Below are 22163 nucleotides of genomic sequence, written 5' to 3'. Positions count from 1 at the left end.
GGTCATCCTCAGCTAGAAGATTAAGTTTAAGGCAAGCCACGAAAACAAACAAACAAAAACCACAATGTATACACACACACACACACACACACACACACACAATCAAATGATTAAAAACAAGTAAAAGAAAGAAAATAGACAATGGACTTCAACCTTACAGTAAATGTGAATAGCCTTCTTCAACAAGGTTTAGAGGCTGGAGGTCCATGCCTTTAATCTCAAAGGCACAGGCAGATCTTTGAGTTCAAGGTCTACAAATTTCAGGACAGTCAGGGTTACAAAGAAAAACTGTCTCAAAAAAAACCAGAAGGAAATAAAAGATGAAAACAGAAGGGGGAGAGGAGAGAGGAGGGAAGGGAAAGGGAAAAAGAAAGGAAGGAAACACAGGCGGACAGAGGTTGCCACAAATAAATCTTTACAGCGGCCTAACTAGTATAAGAGGCCACGCCCACTTGGTAACTTAAAAGCTACTGGCTGTAGGAATTCCTACAGCACATGTACACAAAAAAATGCACTTTAATTTAAAAACAAATGAACTGGAAAAGACACAGCATACAATGAACCTGAACATCTCAGATATCAGACACTACAGGGATAAAGACAGGTATTCATTCCATCATGATGAAACACCCATGGTCCAGGACACAGCAGTCCTGAAAATGATATACCATAAGGGGATTAATGGACAGAACTGAAATCTATACATATACAGTCAGTTACTTTCTTACAAAACTGCCAAAAACAGCAGGGGTAATTTTTCAACAAATATTGCTGACAGAACTGGACATATATATGGGGAAAAAAATGTCAATCTCACACTGCACATACATATCAACTCCTAATTCAGACCACAGATTAGAAATTAAACCCACAAAACTTCTAGGAAAAACTCTTCCTGACTCTGGATTACATAAATATTCTTAGGATACAAAAAAAAAATTAGGCCATAGAAGAGAAAACTGATAAAAAAAAAAATCAGTTAACATCAAAACTAAAACTACTACTCTTCAGAAAACATTAAAAGAAACACGTAGGGGAGAGGACATTCGGAGTGCAGGTTATCTGACAAACATGCACTCAAAGTTCACAAGAGTGTCTTTAAACACAACAAAACAAACAACCCAAGAAATGAGCAGCAGATCTGAACAGTCTCACACAACTGTAAGAAAGACCAGAAATCACTGGAAAGCGCCAAACCGTGTAAATAAGGGACACAGCAAGCCTACTACTGTCTACTCTGTCAGGACAAACTTTATGACTGACAAGACAACATGGAGACCAGCCAGTGCTGTCCAGAAGCACCAGAGAAACAAAAATCTGGTTTAGGTTACTGAGTTTGTCAAACAAATCAAACGTAATGTTGGTAATATTTAAATTGAATTTCTAGATTAAAATGGAGACAAAGGGAATTCTTAAAATAATTTGATTCAAGAGCATGGAAATTTGAGCCGTTTAACTAGAGTCCACCTTAGTTCCTTAGTAAAGTTTCCCTGTCTCTCCTTAAAAGTCTGTGTATTCTTGCATTATTTTAAATATAGACACCATAATTTTGTGACTGTTACATAGGCATCCATTTTTGGTATATTGCTACTAGTATAAATATTAACTTTTCCAGGCTGGTCTTCAACCTAACAGTCCATTACACTGAGTTTCTCAAGGTTTCAAAGCTATTACTGCCAAGTTCTAAAGGGTTTGTTTTTGTTTTGTGAGACAGGGTCTCACACTATATCACCTTGGCTGACCTGGAATTCATAAGATTCCCATGAGAAGGTTTAAAGGTGTGAGCCATCAGGCCAGCAACCAGGATTTTTCTTAACATATTAAACAGTAATAGAAATAAGGGGTATCTATGACTGGTTACCATCTTATAACGAATATATTGAAAATTTCTCCATTATTCTATTAGCTACAGGTCTGGTAATGACTTTTATATAGTTATCCTGCACTCTTTGCCTTACTAAATTTTTATCATAAAAAAAAAAACTGGTACTGGCCGGCTGACATAAAAAAAAATGATCAAATCATGTTTTTCCAATCTGCTGAAATAAATTACACTAATATATCGACACTGGAAAAAAACTGGAACAAACTGTGAATCATGATTCTTTTGACATGGCTAGGTCTGACAAGCTAATGGAATACAGGATTTCATTTCTACACTAATAGGTGAACCACACCTATATATAATCTTTTCTAGTTTTAGAATCAAGATTCCACTATCCCCATAAAATGGCCTTGGGAGTTTTGGCTTTGCCTTGCTTTTGTGCCCTATGTTCCAGAACTTATAAAAAGGAAAGGTTATTGAGTACTGAACCAAGACAAGAGACTTGGAAGGGAAAGCCCTCATCACTACTACTAAAAGTCTAAGCATAGTCCAAGTTTTCTACTGATAACTGTTTCGAGTTAATAGTTCCCTAACAATCATGGATTTCTTCATCTACCTTCTCAAATTTATTACCATATATTAGCTTTTTAAAAATTTAATGTTCTATTTTAATTTTTTCATTTATTTGCAAATTTTGCCCTGGACCAATCTTTAACAGGCCTGCATAGCTTACTAACCTTTTTGTTTTCTAACAAGATCTCATATTTCACAAGCTGGCCTTTAACAGCATACACAGCAGAGGAAAATGAAATTCTTGATCCTCATGGCTCTACCTCCAAAATGCTGGGATTGTAATTGTTAGTCACCATGTTAAGTTTTATAAGGCACTGGAATCAAACTCAGGGCTTCCAGGACGCTAGGCAAGCACTCATCAACCCAGCTGCATCCCCAACACCCCAAATTTATTCATCTTTTCAAGGTATAATCTTTTGGTTTGGCAAGTTCTTTTGCTCTCAGCTTGGCTGATGACTTCTGTTCTTTATGTTCATTTCTTAACCCATCAAAGAAAGTTTACTTAACCATTAACACAAACTTCTTCAGCATTTAAGGTAAACCACACCGCCACTATAAGGTCTATTTTCACAACGCAACCTTCAACATAAAAACTATATTAAATAAATGATAGTTCCGTCTATGCGTAACAGGGAACAAAGCTTCCTATCCACACCTACACAAGTGCCTTTGCCTAAAGCAGTTATCTTGAAGGCATGTAAGTAAGGTGGTGTGCTATTTCCATAAAAAAAATTTTTTTCTAAGGTTGTGACTACACATAAGCATCAGGACAAATAATTTTCTCTTCATAATTAGGTGGGCAATTACTGTTATGGCTTAATAAAATTGATAACTATAAATAAAATCTGCAGTTGCATTACCAGATGTTATTTTAAACTTGCAGTTAACAAGGACCTGGCTACCACTAGTGGTCACGTTCCTTTTACCACACCATCTCCCGGGGTTAAAACAACACTTTCTGGTTCTTTCCCTAGCTGTGGAACCGCACCACCAGACTGTAAATGTTTTCGAATTACTTTTTGTCTTCCGCCTGCAACTGAATGTTAAGGCAGAGCGCTAAAAAGCTCAACAAGCGGCAGGGCCCTAGGTATGGTCACTTGAATGGCTTCTCTGAAACGTAATTTTTATACATCAGGTTCAAAACAGTGGCAGCAGTTCCCGCTGCATAAAGAAACAACTCAAGAGTTTCGTGAGAGGATGCAAAAAATCCACAGAGCAGAGAACAAAGTACCAACCTAAAAAGACAACGTTCAGATTCCTGATTTGCTTAAAGTACAGCGGCTAAGTATACAAGAACACAAGCTGTCAAATGTCTTTGCTTTCTGGTTACCAAAAAGAATTCTTGCTAACGAAATTCAAGACCGCCTTATTCTTCCCCCCTCCTCGCCTTGTAAGGTGAAACTTTGAAGGGGACGCGTGAGAAAAAGAGCTTACTAATGTTGAGAGATGATCAGGCGTAATAAAGATCTTGTCTGAAGCATAATCTGGGGCTGCGGGCGAAGGTAAACGAGCAGCCCGGGCTGGTCGGCCAGACACCGGCTGCAGACACCGAACGAGGGTGGGAGGTAAGAGGGGAGAGAGAGACCTAGGCCTGGAACAAAGGAAGTGGAGCTGCTCCCAGGGCGGAGGGATTCGGCGAGCCCAGGTGGAAGAGCAGCCGAGGCTACGGGGAAAAGGCCAGACTCACGGAACTTGGAAGTGGAGGTGTTGATGTTGATGGTGGAGCTGGGGGTGGGGGCGGAGGCCGCCTTGGTCACCGCGGCAGCCGTGTCGCAGCTCTTCAACATCATGATCACCCCGTTGGGCTCCGGCAAGGGCGGAGGCCCCAGCGGGAGCCCCTCCTTAGGGTCCTTCCCGTCCACGGAACCCGCGGGCATAGCCAGCAGCTGGCCCCCCGGGGCTTCTCGGCCGGGATCCTGGATGGACGACGAGGGCGGTAGCGGTAGCGGTGGCGGTGGCGGTGGCGGTGGCGGCTGCCGGAAGTTGTCCGCGGCGGCCTCCCAGTTGTTGTGGTTCTGGTCGTCCATCATCGCCTCGTAGCTGAGCATCTCCTCCTCCTCCATGCTCTCCTCCATCCTGCCGGGCCTCCCGGCGGCCTCCCAGGCACCTGCCTCCCCGAGGCCCGGGAGCACAGCAGCCGCCTCGAGTTCACATCGCCCGGAGCCCTCGCGGGCGCGGCGGACAGGCCAGGAGCGCGCGCGCCCGAGTGCTTTCGCCCTCGCTCAGGACTCCGCTCAAGGAACCGCTAACTGCGGTGGGCACTCCCGGGCTCGGCTTCTCACAGAGACGGCCGCAAAGCGGCGACGTCCGTCACGACATTTTACAGCAGCTTCCGCAGGAGCCTGGGAAGAGCTCTCGGGGGGAGCGGCCAGGAAGACACGTGGTGCGAGGGACCGGCCCAGGAAAAGCTGGGCGGAAAGGGGGCGGGAGCTATGGGTCCCACTCCGCGCGCGAGGGACCCAGCTGCCACCTCCCGGGCTCGGCCTAGGCCAGGTGGCTAGACCAGCATCCGCCGGCCCCGCCCCGCTTGCATTACGTCATAGAGGACTGGTCTACGCACGCCCGCGTTCTCTGATATTGTACCCGAACCCTGCGGGCAGTGGTTATGTGCATCAGCCTTTTTTGTTTTTATTTTTTAAAGAAAAAAAAAAAGTCCCACTCTGTAGCCCAATCTGGCCTCCAACAACTGGCATTCATTCTTCCTCAGCCTCCCGAGTGTCCCATCACGATCTGTGCTGGCTAATCTTTTATAGGGGGGTTCCCTCACCACCACCGACACGTGCTTTTTGCCACCTAGGTCTTGGCCTCCCAGTCTCAGCTTTTGCTTGGAGACAGAAGTACAGGGTCCCAGCAGGCCCTGGGTACAGACTCTAAATGATCCGGGTAGGCTGCTGGTATGTGCGTTTCTTAGCCCTTGGTGCACAAAACTGAGACATACAGAATACTGCTTCAAGAATTGCACAATATACATTCCTTCCAAGAATATGTGAAACATTTACTAAAGATAAACATACTGGGTCCCGAAGCAAGTGTCTCTGCGTGTCTGAGGACTGACATCACGGCAACCACGTTCTCTGCCCACTGTGCAGTTAGAAACCATTAACTGAACAATAGCAAGTCCCTGTTATTTCCTTGATTAACTCGTGGATCTGAAAGTCAGAATACTAGAAAACCTTAGAACTGACGAGAACGGTACAAGCATAGTAAACGTTTCTAGGAAGGCCCTGTTCAAGGAGGTTTCCCCAGCACACTAGTAAATACTGAACTCTCCATGTGTATTTTAAGATACTCAAAATAAATGCTTTCACTGATTAAATATCATTATGGGAAAACCTAAAAACAGGCAGGGCCAAAGAAATCATTGACAGGGTTTATAGGTGGTCGTGGGTAAGAAACGTTAAAGGGAAATCGAATGGGCCGGTAATAACTGGTTGACTCTTAGAAGTTTAAAGTATATCATGCTTTAGTAGTTATTAACGTAAAACCGCTGCCGGTTTGTTCAGTATGTAGAGACAGATATAACAATATCGGGAACACTGATCCAACAGTGGGCCCAGATTAATAATTATATACCCTTCCTTAGTTCCAGATGTTAACCTCTTTGTGTACCTGCAAAATATACATGTAAGTTTATATACTTAAAGAGAAAACTAATTTAAAACATCCATAGAAGTTTATCTTGAGGGAAAAAGGACTATGGATGCTTCAATCTTCTATGTATCTTTTATTTTTTTCTTTTTCCTCTACAACAAGCACTGTTGGGAGCACAGAGGTCCTTACGCCCACAGAGAACCAGGGAAACCAGGAATGTTAATCACACAGGGCTGTCTCCTCTAGGGAAGGAATAAAATACCGACATTCCGCGCAGAAAGCTGGGACTGGAATACTGTTAACGACCTGGTGATCCCAAACTTTCCCTCCCTAGACCTTTATTTTAGCTCCCAGTTAACAGTGCCCGTCCTTAGGAGGGATGCCACATGTACTTTATAGACTGCTGACCTCGACCACACCAGATCTTAGACCTTAAGCTACAGAATCCATCTTCCTTTGCAAAGGGGTTTCTCTGCACTCATGCCTAAGTTTTATTGTGCACCTGGAAATGGGTGATTGCCTGGAAACCTTTCTTCCAAATTCTGTGTTTAAATATGTTTACAGTAAACTTCCTGGCCTCAGACAATAGTGAAGCACGATTAATAAAATCTCAGAGACAGGTGTTGAACCTGAAGGTCAGAAAAGCAAAACAATTTAGCCACTGGCTTTTACCTCTGCCTCAGTCTGAAATGGCGATCCTGCCTCCAGGAATCTCAGAATGAGACTGTGATTGAGAGTTGTCTTCTCCCATTTTATAATCCTCTCTTGTTTTGGGATTAAGGGCGTGCACCACTACCATCTGGTTTCTGTAGGCCCATATTTCTATTTGGTATGGCAACCAGGCTCTAAAGCCATAGTCAGTATCTGAGGATGGCCACATAGCCTTCCAGACAGGCTGTCACTGCCCTAACAAAGGGTCAGGATGTTGTTTTGCTCCTTTCTTTGTAATTTGGAGGATGCCTGATAGAAATGCTAATTCAGCCTACATGACAGGTAGCACACAGGTAGTTGTGGAAATGACTAAAAGCCATTCACCTGGTTACCTAGGAGACAGAATGCTAATGTATTAAGTTTTGGTATAAAGACTGTTTGGAGAATAAACAGAGGAATTCTTCAGGACATGAGGGATCTCTGAGAATCTCCCTCCCGATGAAGCCACGTGAGTTGTGTCTTTATTCCCACACCTTCACGCCAGTCCAGAGAGAGATAGTTTATGTTGGGGTCTGGTCGAGAGAAATAATTTATGGTCTGGGCTAGCACCGGACCCTGACAGGTTTCTATAGCAAACTAGTGTGGCTACTGAGAGTAAATGTGTGACTCGTCATTGCTGCCTGACCTGTGAGGCTGGCAAGTGTGGCTGTTTTACTTTTCTGATCTTCAGACAAGCTTTATTTTTTAAAATACAAATGACTTGCCACTACATTCCCCCTTTTTGTCTAAAATAAAAGATAAGGCTATAACTAATATAAGAAAAACTATATACAATAAACACAATAACTATATACAATATATACAGGCAATAAATATATCAACAATGTCTAGTCCATTTACATTTGACAAATTGAGAGAAAATACTCCATATCTGTCCTACCTTGATGAGTTCAAAGTCTTGTACCTAATTTACTTCTATTATAACTTGCTTTCTGCATCAGACAAACAAAGAAAACTATAACTATTTAGTCTTCAAATCCCTCAGAGACCCAAGAAGGAAATAATATTAACTTAGTAAGCAGGAAGTACAAGCAAATGACTTCTAAAAAAAAATGAGTAATGACAGAAACAGCTGGCTGCCTGGACAGTTGCCCAAAGTTCCTCTGCAACATTGGAGCATCCATCTTTGTTTTACAGGTCTGGTCTTTAAGACTGATAATTGAAGCTGTTATACTCTCTGAACTTCAGGCAAGCTTTATTATTTATTTATTTATTTATTTATTTATTTATGATATTTGTAATGAATAATCACTACAGGACATGACTGTAAGACCTGAAGATGTCACTCCTGAGGAAGTAGGATGGGACACCCTTGTAGTTTAACTTTAGGAAAGAAACAGAAAGGAGCAGAAAGGAGGCCACCATCAGACCTTCCCTGTTGGGAGAATATAGTTTGCCCTCAGAAGGTAACAAGGGAGGGAATACTCAAAGGATTGCTAAATTCAAGGTAAGACAAGGGAATTGAACAACAACAAAAAAAATCCATTAAAATGGGTGGGAGGGCAGCGGAGATGTATCATCAGTTAAGAATTGTTACTCTTCCAGCCCACATCTGTAACTCTGGCTCCAGGGTATCTGACACTCTCTTCTAGCCTCTGCAGGAATTGCACATGCATGGTGTATGATTATACATTCAGCCTAATACCCATCCACATAAAATAAAATAAAGTAATATTTTTTAAAAAATACAAAAGGCTGACCTTGGAGAAAGAGTTCTAGAAGTTACAATGAAGGGAATGGAGCATGCAAGAGAAAAGAAATAAAAAACTTGCCTCAGAGGATTACAGGAAAGTTTAGAGATGAGAAATGAGAAGTGTTTTCAGGGTAATTGAAATTCTGGTGATGAAATGTCAGAGTAATAGGGCATGCCTAATCCCAGTGGCATTTCAGTGGGAAAGGGACCCAGACCAAATGCAGCTCAGCTGTGGCCTGCAAGGTCTGGTCTGATGGAACTGAAAAGCAAAACTGGTCTTCTACCATCAGCCAGCACTGCAGATGTCAGTGTCTGTGATTGGCACCACTGAGCCCAAGACACCCGACTCTTCGTGGCCAGTGAATTCAGGCAATCCTCACCAGCATCCCAGGAGTTTGGACCAAAATGCTTCATGAGCTTATCTCCAACATCCCCCAGAGATTAACACTAGGCAGAGGCCATGGTTCCCTTTATAGACATGCTGATTATCTGGGAAGAGTTGTTTCTGTCTTGTTATAAGGAAGAAGAGGCCCATACAAACGAATCCCAGTTTCTATTATTTCGGACAGTCAGGGCATCACTACCTGAAACTGCCTCCTGTACTCTAACCCCAGACACCTCTAACTTTGGTGCAAACTGGCCCTGTCAGCATGCAGGTCAGCATTGGCAGCATCCCTGTCATATACTCTCCGTCACTAGTACATATAGATGAAAATTCCACATTTCCCCTCCCTGTTCTTTTAATTTTATTTCTATTTATGTATATGTTGGTATGCCTGTGTGTGCCATGTGTGCGCAGGTGCCTGCAGAGTTCAGAGGAGGGTATCAGATCATCTGAAGCTGGAGTTTAATAGTTGTGAGCTTCCTGATGTGGGTAGTGGGGTTCAAACCCCAGTCTTCAGCAAGAGCTACACACTTTTAACTGCTGAGCAATCTTTCAGTTCCTACTCCTCATTGCTTTAGAAAAATAAATAGAGAACGGAAAACTTGATAAATTCATACTAATGATTTTCTCTCACTATGTAGCGGGGCTACATACTTCTGGAATTCACTAGACCAGGCTGGCCGAGAACTCACAGAGATCCACTTGTCCCTACCTACCAAATGCCAGGATTAGAGGCATGCACCGCCACACCCAACACTAGTAACTTTCTTTTTAAAAAATGAAAAGAAGCTGGCTGCGGTGATACATACTTTTTAATCCTGGCACTTGGAAGGCAGAGGCAGGTGGAGTTCTGATTTCAGCACCACCCTGGTCTACAAAGCAGTTCCAGGAGAGCAGGGCTACACAGAGAAAACTTGTCTTAAAAAAAAAGAAAGAAAGAATATCTTTCTTTTATATGTTGGGTATGGCGGTGCCAGAACACTGGGCAATCATAACACCAATGATAACATTAGCAAACCACCATTGTCTGCTATCTCCATGCCAGACATTCAGTTAACCATGTTCTACTGATTATCTTATTTATTTAATCATCACAAGAAGCCTAGAGGTACCTGAGGCTAAACTGGTGGAAGGAAACCCCTTGGGTTGGGGTAAAAGAAGCTGGAGTGTAAGTACACTCCATTCCCCTGGCCTATCTCAGCCGGTGGGAAGCTTCAACCAGGATCCAGGGTGAAGGGCTCTTGTCCCTTCTCTTCTTCAATTTTCTGCCTTTCCACTTCTAGTCTCTACCACCTGCCACAGATCTCAGGAAACTATGGGTCCCAAGATTAAATCCATGATGGATGTCACTAAGAGTTGACTCAAAAAAATGTTGGTGCCACAATTCTGGCCAAAGAGTCTAAAGAGGTCTATAGACGCCAACAATACGTATGAAGAGACATGAGACAGGAATGTTCCCCTCTGAGGGAAAAGCTTGGGCCAGGACCAGCCATCAAAAATACAATAAGTCAAGCTGAGATTGGAAGCCAGTACTTGATAAGTCTGCTGCCCAAAAAAATTGGAATGTGTTTGAGTCAGAGATGTTTCAAAAGTGGACCAGCCAACCCTGGAACTGGCTTACCTCTGAACTTCTTATTGCATGAGATTCAAGCCCTCCCCTGGGGTCTGAGCCACTTTCCAGTAGGGTCCTTATTACTGAGAAAGCCTTTGCCACCAATGGGATACATACTAGGTCCAAATTTGCATCAGACTGAGGGTGCCCAAGAACTTTAGTTACCAACATTCCAGACCTGCGGAAAAAATGAAATGTGGAACTTTCTCAGAGGCCAGAAAAATGGTCAGAGTGGTATCAAGCCTAATTGAAAACAACAGCTTTCTTGAGTTCTCTATATATTTTGGAGATCAGACCTTTGTCTGTTGCGGGGTTGGTGAAGATCTTCTCCCAGTCAGTAGGTTGCCTTTTTGTCTTAGTGACAGTGTCCTTTGCTTTACAGAAGCTTCTCAGTTTTAGTAGGTCCCATTTATTCAATGTTGCCCTTAATGTCTGTGCTGCTGGGGTTATACATAGGAAGCAATCTCCTGTGCCCATCTGTTGTAGGGTACTTCCCACTTTCTCTTCTATCAGGTTCAGTGTGTTCGGACTGATATTGAGGAGCTCACCAAGGCCAGCTGGACTGTGACTGAAAAAGCATGGGATAAAACCGGACTCTGAACATGGCGAACAATGAGGGCTGATGAGAAGCCAAGGACAATGGCACGGGGTTTTGATCCTACTTAATGTTCTGGCTTTGTGGGAGCCTAGCCAGTTTGGATGTTCACCTTCCTAGATATGGACGGAGGGGGGAGGACCTAGGACTTTCCACAGGGCAGGGAACCCTTACTGCTCTTTGGACTGGAGAGGGAGGGGAAGAGGAGTTGGGGGAGGGGAGAAGGGTGGGAGGAGGGGGAGGGAAATGGGAGGCTGGGAAGAGGTGGAAACTTGTTTTTTTTCCTTTTCTCAATAAAAAAAGAAAGAAAAAAGAAAGAAAACAACAGCTCCTTAATCTAAATTTACAGCATAATCAGCCTCCTGGTTACCTAATCATAACTAAATTAGACTGGCAGTATATTTCATATATGCTAGTTAAAATCACAGAAAGGAGAAGCTGCATTTGTAATCTAGTGTCTCTATTGCTTCCTCCTGGAATTGGGGGTGAGAACTGCATGGCCTGCAATGTAGGAGATCTGAGTTTGAGTCCTGTCTATGCTGTCCATGGCTGTGTGACTTGAAGCAAGCACCTCAGACCCTCTGATCATCTCTGTCTTCTCATCTAACAGACTCCAAATCAAAGGGACTGGACTCTCTTGGAGACAGAAAATGGCATTTCACAAAGGGTCATCATCACTTAGTTTTGCCAGTTTTTGTGTGCTTACATGTTTGTGGAGGTGTACACATGTACATATATGTATGTGTACTTGTAGGTGCATCTACGTGCTGAGGTCAGAGGTCAACCTCAGATATCCCTTAAGATGTTATATCCACATTGTTTTCTGAGACGGAGTTCCTCACTGGCCCAGAAGTTACCCATTCAGCTATACTAATGATCAACCATCTGCAGAGATCCACTTATCCTCATCTCAAAGCATGCCGTGACACCTGAATATTTTAATATGGGTTTGGGAATCTCAGGTCTTCATTTGCTCAATAAGCACCGTAGTGCCTAAGCACCTCCCAAACCCATTCTGCCTATTTGTGAATGTCATGTAACTAAAATATGCAGTAAGTATTGGTTTGAGTCTATTAAGAAGCCTGGCTAATACTTTTTAACACAGGGTCTCACTGTTTTGCTGAATGGCCTCAAACTAAGAGCTTGTCTACAAATGCTTCCTGAGTGCTGGGATTAAAGGCATGTACCACCATGCCTGGTCTAGCCTATGACATTTTTGAGGGCATCTTATTGCCAGGAAATTGATAAGTCCAAAGTAGCAAGGATTTTGACTGTTCAAGCATTAAGCAACTTGGGTTGGTGGGGGAACCTGCATGGGCAGGAAGCCAGCTTATGAATGCTGTGTACCCTCTGAGTAGGGCAAACTCTCCAAAACTCAATTTGCATGTGACTCCAGAGAAGCTTAGCAAGAATAAATCTTCCAGAGTGGTGTCAGAGCCATAAGGACCAGTGGACCTGATAGCCCTTCTCAGTATCAGAGGTGGCTTGACGGTGGAATTTCTCAGTCATCTTTACATCTCCTCCATGCCTGTCAAGGAGAATCTCAGATATCCAGGCCGGTGGCCTCTGTATTGAACTTTACCTGGAAGTTTGCTTGCATCGTTAAAAAAGAAGCCTCACCTTCAGCCTGGAGTGCACTGTCCATTCACTTCAAGAGGGAGATGAGGAAGATGGGGAGGTGGTTAAGTGCTTTCTCAGAAGGTTGAGGACCTGAATCTGATACCTAAGTCCCACAGAAAAATCTGGGCACAGTGTCATTCACCTGTAATTCCAGTGCCAGAAAGACAAGAGGTTCTCTGGGGCTTGCTGGCCAGTCAACCTAGCTAGTCAGTGAGCTCCAGGTTCAGGAAGAGACTTGGTCTCAAAAAGATAAGGTAGACCTTGGGCCTCCACATACATGGGTAGTTCCCCCCACTCCTCTCTCCCTTTCCTCCCCTCCCTTTTCCCTTCTGCTTCCCCATTTCCCTTCTCTGTTTCAAAACAGAACTTGTGTGCACATGCACTAAGCATGAGTACTGAAAATATGTGTTGGAACATGGGGAAGCAGCAGAAATGTGAACACAAACACTGACTCCTCACCAAAGACACACGTGCCCCTTCTAGAGTGCAGGGGTTTGCGTCAGGAAGCAAACAGCAGCCTCCTAGCCAGGAACTTCATTTCTTAGTCCCCTTGCATATTTTAAAATATAGATGAAAGATGTATAACATAGCATTAACTTTTGTAAGGAGTCCTGTCCTATGGTATGTAGTTCATTCATAATGTCACCCAGCTGCTCCCTACCCAAGTTGTAGAATGCTTTCATCAAACCGTGTTGAGTTTACAGAAGTGAATGACAACATCTGGCCTGTTTAACTGTCTGCAGAGAAAGTACGTTGCTTCCAGAAACATCAGCTGCTTGCGTTTTAGTGAAATTCAGTTATTGCTTCTCCACAGTGGCAAGCGAGTGGCAGAGATCTTTGTTACATTTGGGCAAGAGAGCTTCCCCATAAGACAGTGGCTCTCAGTCTGTGGGACGCAACCTCTTTGGGGTCAAACAACCCTTTCACAGGGATTGCCCAAGACCACTGGAATAGATATTTACATTACAATTCATAACAGTAGCAAAATCATAATTATGAAGTAACAACAAAAATAATTTTCTGGTTGGGGGTCACTACAACAGGAGGAACTGTTTTAAAGGGCCGAAGCATCAGGAAGGATGAGAACACTGCCATAAGAGCAGCCCACTTAAGGCTGTATGCAGAAGACTCCAAGGATTCACAAAAGGGAAGAGCCACAAGGCAGATGAAAGGATCTTGTCTCTGGATGAAGCCTAAATAACCAGGAATAGTCACTCGCTGTGGCATAAACAAGAATCAGCCGAGGCCACTGAGGTCCAGGTTTTATCTATCATAGCAACCTTTGTCAACTAATGTCCCACTCTTAATGCCCTGTTTCCTGGTAGACTTCAGTATAGTGTTCCTTTACATACTCAAATGTCCATCACTTCTCCTCCAGGAAGGATGTGTGCATTGCAATAAGCAAAAACACTCAAACCAAATGAAACACACTTGACCAGAAGGCTGTCAAGACCTGGTGAACCTTGGAGACAGAATACAGTATGATATGAGCCTCCTGAAAGTTATTTGATATACAGCAAGGTTTTTGGTTTTCCCTTCCTTCCATCCTTCTTCCAAATAAAATATCACTATAGGCCTTGAGTGCTGATCCACCTTCCTCCACTTCTCAAGTGCTAGGATTATACGCATAAACCACCATGCCTATAATAGTCAACCTTGTAGTCATGTTAGTTAGGTTTTTTTAGATGTACATAGATGTATTTCAGTTAGATAGGTATCTTTCAAACCTTTCAAAGACTAACAGAATATGGCATTTAAAAAGTTTTAAGAACTTAAGACTTTTCATGAAAATGAGACACATATGCTCTTGGCAGCACTAATCTACTTCAAGAGGACAATGGGCATTGAAGAGGCTCCTTACGGAGTTGGTTAGCCATTTGGGCAAGAAACTCCTCTTGCCTGGACTGCTTGATGTTATGCTGTATGAACTGGACATGAAGAACCCACAGAAAAATGACTGCTACAGTTTTCTAAAGGAGGTGAGACAATCCTTCGGGGTTCCTTCTTCATGAAAAAGTCTGCCAGACATTCTGCAGAGGCAGAACAGATCCTCAAGTTTCCTGCTCCAGGGAAAAGTCTGCTGGATACTAAGGGCCTTCAGGCTGAAGATTGAATGCCCCAATGTTACAGAAGAACTTTGGGTGACTATCCAGGCAGAGAAATGTCTCTGTCAATTCTAGAGTTTTAGAACTTGCTTACAATAAACTTCCTGTTAACTTTGACAATATTATATCCTTCTGTGATCTTTGATGGTTGAAAAACAGGTAGTTATAATTAAGCTTTCCTTAGTTATGATAAAAGATAAAGTAGATTCTTGCTTGATACCTGTTTTGTTATATGTAATTTTACTATGTTAAAGTTAAAACCTTCCTTTATATTTAGACAGAAAAGGGGAGGTGATGTGGGATTCCCCTCTGTATACTGTGAATGTTTTTTTTTAATGTTTATTGAAGCTACTTGGGCCTATATCAGGCCAGAATCGAGCTAGGTGGGAAAACTAAACTGAATGCTGGGAGAAAGTAGGCAGAGTGAGAAATCATGTAGCCACTGCACGAGACATATGCTGGACGGAACCTTACTGGTAGGCCACAACCACATGGCAATATACAGATTAATAGAAATGGGTTAATTTAAGATGTAAGAGCTAACTAGGAATATGCTAGAGTCATTGGCCAAGCAGTATTGCAATTAATACAGTTTCAGTGTGATTATTGCAGGTCTGGGCAGTTGGGAAAAGGAACAAGCAGCCTCCGACTACATCTCTGAGCCTATACTTACTATTAAGTGAGTAAGATAGTACTGGCCACATCAGCATCGTGTGTGTGTGTGTGTGTGTGTGTGTGTGTATGTGTGTGTGTTAAAAACATGAGAATCAGTATGAGCTCTCAATGGTTCTTAAACTTCCACCAATTTGTAGGACAATTCCTTTTCTCTATCACCACACTCAAAAATCCAAATTCCAGGGATGGGTTTGGAAATACAAAAAGCAAATGACTCACCTTCAGGAAGGTCCCATCAACCCTGCAGGGCCACCTGCCCAGGGCAACTTGGAAAAAGCACCAGCCTCATCCTATGGAGGTTTCCTCAGCAAGCACAGGGACTCTCTTCTTTTTTTTTTTATTGAGAAAAAAAAATTTCCGCCTCCTCCCAGCCTCCCACTCCTCCCCCCTCCCCCCACTCCTCTCCCCTTCCCCTGCTCCTCTCCCCCTCCCTCTCAAGTCTGAAGAGCAGTCAGGGTTCCCTGCTTCTATCAGGTTCGATAAAGGAGCTAAAAGTATAAAATGGAAGAAAGAAAGCATCTTCAACAAATGGTGCTGGCACAACTGGATGTCAACCTGTAGAAGAATGAAAATTGACCCATATCTATCACCATGCACAAAACTCAAGTCCAAATGGATCAAAAACCTCAATATCAGTCCGAGCACACTGAACCTGATAGAAGAGAAATTGGGAGGTACCCTACAACAGATGGGCACAGGCGATCGCTTCCTAGGTATAACCCCAGCAGCACAGACATTAAGGGCAACATTGAACACATGGGACCTACTAAAACTGAGAAGCTTCTGTAAAGCAAAGGACACTGTCACTAAGACAAAAAGGCAACCCACTGACTGGGAGAGGGACTCTCTTCTGGTGAAGACCTTGCTCCACGTCCCCTCCTTGAACAGGTAGCTGTCTCTTGTGTCCCATTGTGGTCACTGACAGCTTTATGCACTTGCCAGACTGTCTTGTTTATTCTATAGTCTTTTTTGATGAGGTGAGAAACCTGGGCAAGAGGGCCCTGGCCTTTATTGTGGGAATGTTTGGTGAGGACTTACCTAACCAGGCCTGAGGGTCTCTCCTTCCTCCTCTTTGAAAAGACATGAAGAGGCTTATTCTACCTTGGACACCATTCCTCTTTCCTCCAGCATCTTGGGAGTAGAGTAGCTTAGTGTGGCTGTGTGTTCCCTATGGAGGGGTTCTGCTTACCTTGCCCTCCAGATGCTGATGGGTTGTTGCATGCAGTCACATTTGCATGGACCTAAGGGGTGTGTTCCCTTGTTCCCTCCCTTTTTTGAGCAGCCTGTATCCATTCTACCACCCTCCCAAAGCTTCACCAGCTAGCAGGTATAACCTGAGTTATACCCACAGCTGTCCAGAGCTGGGGGCCCTTTCCCCTGAAGGCAATTGTTCCTTCTATGCACTTGAATGCACAGTAGGCTCATACCACTGGGTTTCAGGTCTTGCCAGCTTTACAGGGTATCACAGAACCTGCTCCCTAAGCTTTGTGCCAGCCCTGTTCCTGTTACTCCTACTTAATGGAGCAACAACAAAAGTTTGGTTCATCCAGGGCCTGAGTCCTATCTAATCAGCCTGCAGTGACAGTCCACTGCCCTCGCCTTGGGAGCACTCCAACAACTCCTAAGAGGGATTCTTTGCCAACCTTCCCTCTTTACTTGGCTTCAATACAATCCAAGGTGCAGCAGATTATACAAACACGTTGGGGAGGGAAATAAACTCCCACTCTCCTATGAGACATACATAGAGTAACTTTCTGTCCTCATCAGCCCAAGATCCAGGTCACAGGTAAGTCTCACTTTATAAGCTGTCCTTAAAGGAAGCCGTCCTTGATCCTCTGATCAAAGCTGCCAACCCAAAGGCTCTGTCATGAGCAGTGAGCCATGGGTGTCAAGAGTGGCTTCAAACACAGGGATGGAACAAAATCCTTCCCCTTTCTTTCCTTACGCCTTCAAGTAGAAGGAGAATAAGCTGAGTCGTTGCATTTAACTTTTAGGAAGTGGTCCTTAAAGTGGTGAAGACTTCCTTCTTTCTGGTGGCAAGAAGGTAAATGTGATGGTTGGGAGGTACAGACGCTGTCTTAGACTGTAATCTAGACGAAGTGCCAAATCAAGGACTAGGAGTCCTAATTCCTGACAAAGGGGGGATTAGCTGCCTTTCTAATCCTGGACTGCTGGTTTCTGTCTCATTTTCACGACTTACTTCCCAAACTTTCTGCCTCTCTCTGTCAAATCTCTCCATGAGAGTCTAATTCTGAGTTTGAAGCCTCCCTTCCCTGGAAAAAAAAATAATCTCCTAGATTATTAGAACAGAAAGGTATCTGAAGAGGAAATGTTGTTTGGGACCTTATTGCTTTCCTTCAAAGAGGTCTGTGCACTAAGCAAGGTCTCCCTCTGACCACCAGGGGCACCTGCTTAATTAACCCTCGAAGAATGGTCCTCACAGTTTTCAAGTCAGTTGAACATGGTGAGATTATATTAGCTTTGATGGCTGTTTGAATGTGAGAACCTTACTATCCTCTTTCACTAAATTAGTGAAAACAGGGATTGGAAAGATAGCTCAGTGGGTAAGGAGTGCTTGCTTTTTTCCCTGTACCCACATTACACACACACACACACACACACACACACACACCATTACCACCACCAACAACAATAATAATAATAACAACAACAACAATGCCTGCCTTCGAGAACTGACCTTATCTGGTATGGAAGTGCATACCTGAAATACCAGACTCAGGAGTCAGAAGCATAAGGATCATAATTTTTCAGCTGGCCTAGGCAATATCAGAAATCCTGTCTCCCAAAATACTCATTTGATTTTTTTCTTATTTCTGTGACAGGGTCTTCCTATATTGCTCAAGCTGGCCTAGAATTTGAGGTTCTTCTCCTTCAATATCCCAAATCTGTGATTACAAATCCAGGCCCCCTAGCAATTTTTGAAATATTTTAAGAGTGTGTATTGTGTGGGGGTGGTCATGAGTGCAAGTGTAAAGGAGGACAGAAGAAGACACTGTGTCTCCGGGAGCTGGACTACAGGAAGCTATGAGGTACCCAACATTGAGGGTCCTCTACAAGAGCAGTGAGTACTCTTAGCCTCTAAGCCATCTCTAGCTCAATACAAGAAATTTTTTACTTATGTTGAAGATAGGATGGAGAAAAAAACAAAACTTTTACTTTCATGGAACTTGAGGTTGGTGGATAGAGAAGGTTTTTTAAAAGCCCATAAACAGGGTCTGGGGATGTAGCTCCAGGATACTGCACCGTGTGTGTGTGTGTGTGTGTGTGTGTGTGTGTGTGTGTGTGTGTGTCTGGGGGCAACCAGACTAAGAGAATTCTGGGAAGAGGAAAGGCAGAGAGATATGCAGTCACCAGTCAGGCACAAAGGAAGCAAAGATGAGAATGTCTCACTGATAAAAGGTACCAAGTCACATGTCTAAACATAGGTAAGAATTATGGGTTAATTTAAGTTGTAAGAGCTAGTTAGTAACAAGCCTGAGCTAATAAGACAAACAGTTAATAATTAATGCAAGCCTCTGTGTGTTTCTTTGGAACTGAATGGTTGTGGGAGTAGGTGGAACAGAAACTTCCATCTACATGTGAGAGTCACAGGTGTGGTTGAGGAAAGACAAGATAGACAGAGGGACAGAGCACAATGAAGCAGACAACAGAAAGGAAATTTGGGAACAGAGACATCATGAAAAGCTCTGGTGAACCACCAATTACCAAAAAAATCTTCCTCAAGAAGCAGCCAGCAAGGACTAGAGGCCACCATTACCAAAAGCCCAGTGGCCCAGCATGTGGCTTATGCACAGACCCTACCTAGCTCTCCAATCTGTGCTGTTTCTGTCCTTCCAAACCTGAATGGAAAATAGGATTGACAAACATAGGGCTTTACACAGACCACCCTAGCACAGTAATTGCCCATTCCTGTCTGGCACAGGCCCCTCCACTGAAGCTGGCTTTAGTTCGTCACATAATGGGCACCACCTGGGTCCCAGGGATTGCATCTGGCATCAATTAGTTCTAAGCCCAAACTGGAGTAGTACCCTGGCTCTCCTCCCAGCTACTGGCTTTGGAAGAGGCCAGATCCTGGCTGAGTGTCTTTTACTCCTAATGGCCTCTATCAGTGACCTCCACTGTAGACCCACCAGGCCCACAGCTGTCACCATCATGAGCAGCCTGGTTCCAGGGAAAAATCAGCTGTCAACCTTCACTGTGTGCCCTAAGGACCTGGTGAACAGGGACAGCTTAAGCAACAGCGAGAGGGTGAGAATGCTATTTCTAGCTTCCACAGCTAAGAGCACATTCCATGTTTGGAATGGTGGATGGGCTGGAATCTTTGGTAATGTGCACAATGCTTATAAAGCTGCTTGAAGACAGGTGGATGGGAGAGATCTCATCCCTACTTGGCTGTTCTCATGGTCTGATCTTGGGCAAGTAACTTACATTGCATTACTTAAGCTTCAAATGCCCTATTTTAAAATTGACATGATAAAGAATTTACTGCATATGTGGGGCAGAAATTAAGTAAAATAATTCATGCAACGCACTTAAAAATATTTAATGTATGTCTTTTTGGACTCATCTTTATTCACTACCTCAAAAATATTTTAAAGCCTGCACTATGTGCTAGAATAAACATTCAGACATGTCCAACCTTTTAGCATGACAATAACAGATCATTCTTGAAATGACTAACCCTCCCAAAACAATCATGTACCACACAAAAAAACTCATAATATTTTAAGTATGTTTATGGCTTTCACATATTTGACAACTGTATTCACAGTTGTCTTCAGTCTCATGTGGCCTTTGGGCAGTAGGTTGGACACATCTGTCAGCTAGCCTTTGAGGATGCAACAAGAAATAAATTTGGAAGCAATATTAAATCATAACTGTAAACCATGCATTGTGTGAGCTTTGCAATATTCAACCTGGGCTGAAGATCTCAGGCTCGAACTAAAATGCCCCTGTATGCCTGAGGTTTTCTGAGTAACCAAAAAAAGCACCCCAAAATATAGTGGCTTGAAGCAATAGCTGCTTCTACTTTCTCCAGACTTTCGGTGATCTGGGTAGTTGTTGTGGACTGGGTGATGCTGGCTACAGCAGGTGGTGGAGGATGACCTTAAACATGAGCCCTAGGCCCTAGTACAGATATATGCAATTCTCTTGCCACAAGGCTCTCAACCCCCATAGAGCTGTGATGTCTGACAACAGATGTCAAGAAATTCCACAGTAAGATGGTCCCCAATGCCTAAGTACCCTCCCAAGCCTCTGCATGCATACATAATAGTTTTTGCTTCATTGGTCACAGCAAATCACAAGACATGGAACCAGTAAGCAAGAACAAATGATGTTATGAACTGTCACGGCCACATTGACCCATTCCTAAGTGGTTCCCAAACGGTATTGTTCATATAACCTATATTAGTCAGTTCAAGCAGCCATAACAAAACAACATGAATTGGACAGTTTAAACAGAAGTTTCTCTCATAGATCTGGAGGCTACAAGTCCAAGAACATGGCACCATAGTTATTGGGGTCTAATCAGAATTACTGGGGGTCTAACTAGCCTCTCTTCTTAGTTTACAGATAACCACCTCCTTGCTATGTCCTCTCTGGCCATTGGTTCTTTTATGTGGAGAAAGAGAGTGATATCACTATTTATTGTCTGTGTGGGTGTGTATGTACATGTGTATGCATGCATTCATAGCTTTCTTTGGTGGGTAAGTAAGAGGATCCTCAGCCATCCATTAAAGGACTGGAAAAGTATAATTGCTTTCTTATTTTTTTAAAAATAGTTTTAAGTGCATTGGTGTTTTGTCTATGTGTATGTTTGTGTGAGGATGTCATATCCCCTGGAACTGGAGTTACAGACGTTGTGAGATGCCATATGGGTGTTCAGGATTGAACCCTGATCCTCTGGAAGAGCAGCCAGTGCTCTTAACTGCTGAGCCATCTCTACAGCCCACTTTCCTGGTTTTTAACCTCAAAGTCCCCATAATTTTCCTAAAGCCCAGGAGATCATATTGAGTCTCCCTTTTGAAGACCATTTGGACTTGCTCTGTCAAGGAAAAGTATTGGTTTTTCATATAACTAAAATTTGAAATGTCTGTGTAGATGGCTAAATAAATAAAGTTCTTGCCACACAAGTACAAGGACCTGAGTTCAGATTCCCAGCATTCACATAAAAATCCAGACCTGGCAGTGCTGAGTTGCTGGGATGTAGACAAGCAAGCCCCTGAGGCAGTGTGGAAAGAAAGGCTTGTGACAGCAGAAATCTGTGTCTGTGGGAACAGAACTGCAAGCTGAGGTGTGAGTAGGCAGTGCTCCTTAGGAGACACCAGAAGAGGATACGTCCTGGCCCTCCAGTCCTTCGTGCTATCACCTAGTATTCCTGGATTCTACTTCTAGGTTCCATCCTTGTATTGCTTTTCCCTTATGGCTGTCATCACCCCTGTACATCCTGGGAAAAGACCCCTGATCATGCTTGTTAAGGACTTTAAAAATAATCTTTTTCTTGAAATTTTGATATATGTATACAATATATTCTAATCATATCTACCCCTACTTCCCGGTGAGGGATTTTCTTAATATATATTTATTGAGTTAGGAAGACCCACCCTAAATGTGGGTGGCACCATTTCATGAGCTAAGACCTGAACTACATAAAAGGCAGAAAGGGAGCTGGGCACAAACATTTGTTTCTGCTTCCCTACTGTGGATGCCAAGTGATCAACTGCCCTCACGCTCTTGCTACCATGCCTTGTTACCA

At 43.4% G+C, this 22163-nt stretch overlaps 1 protein-coding gene across 5 annotated transcripts in view; it reads right to left on the bottom strand.

Moving 5' to 3' along the window:
- The window catches only part of Cacul1 (CDK2 associated cullin domain 1), a 59559-nt gene extending 54668 nt beyond the window's left edge, over positions 1-4891 (bottom strand). Inside the window, exon 1 of one of the 5 annotated variants that reach the window (XM_041661214.1) lies at positions 4086-4891. In XM_041661214.1, coding sequence (XP_041517148.1) covers positions 4086-4473 — 388 coding nt within the window. In that variant the 5' untranslated portion in view covers positions 4474-4891. The remainder of the gene's footprint in view (positions 1-4085) is intronic. The other 4 variants (XM_041661212.1, XM_041661213.1, XM_041661210.1 and 1 more) reach the window with 4 other exon arrangements.
- Positions 4892-22163: the final 17272 nt, after the last annotated feature.

The sequence above is a fragment of the Microtus oregoni genome, unplaced genomic scaffold, assembly GCF_018167655.1.
Source record: "Microtus oregoni isolate MIOR12 unplaced genomic scaffold, Mior012 000012F_ref0000307, whole genome shotgun sequence".
Classification (NCBI taxonomy): Eukaryota; Metazoa; Chordata; class Mammalia; order Rodentia; family Cricetidae; genus Microtus; species Microtus oregoni.
This window is presented reverse-complemented; position numbering and strand designations above follow the sequence as displayed.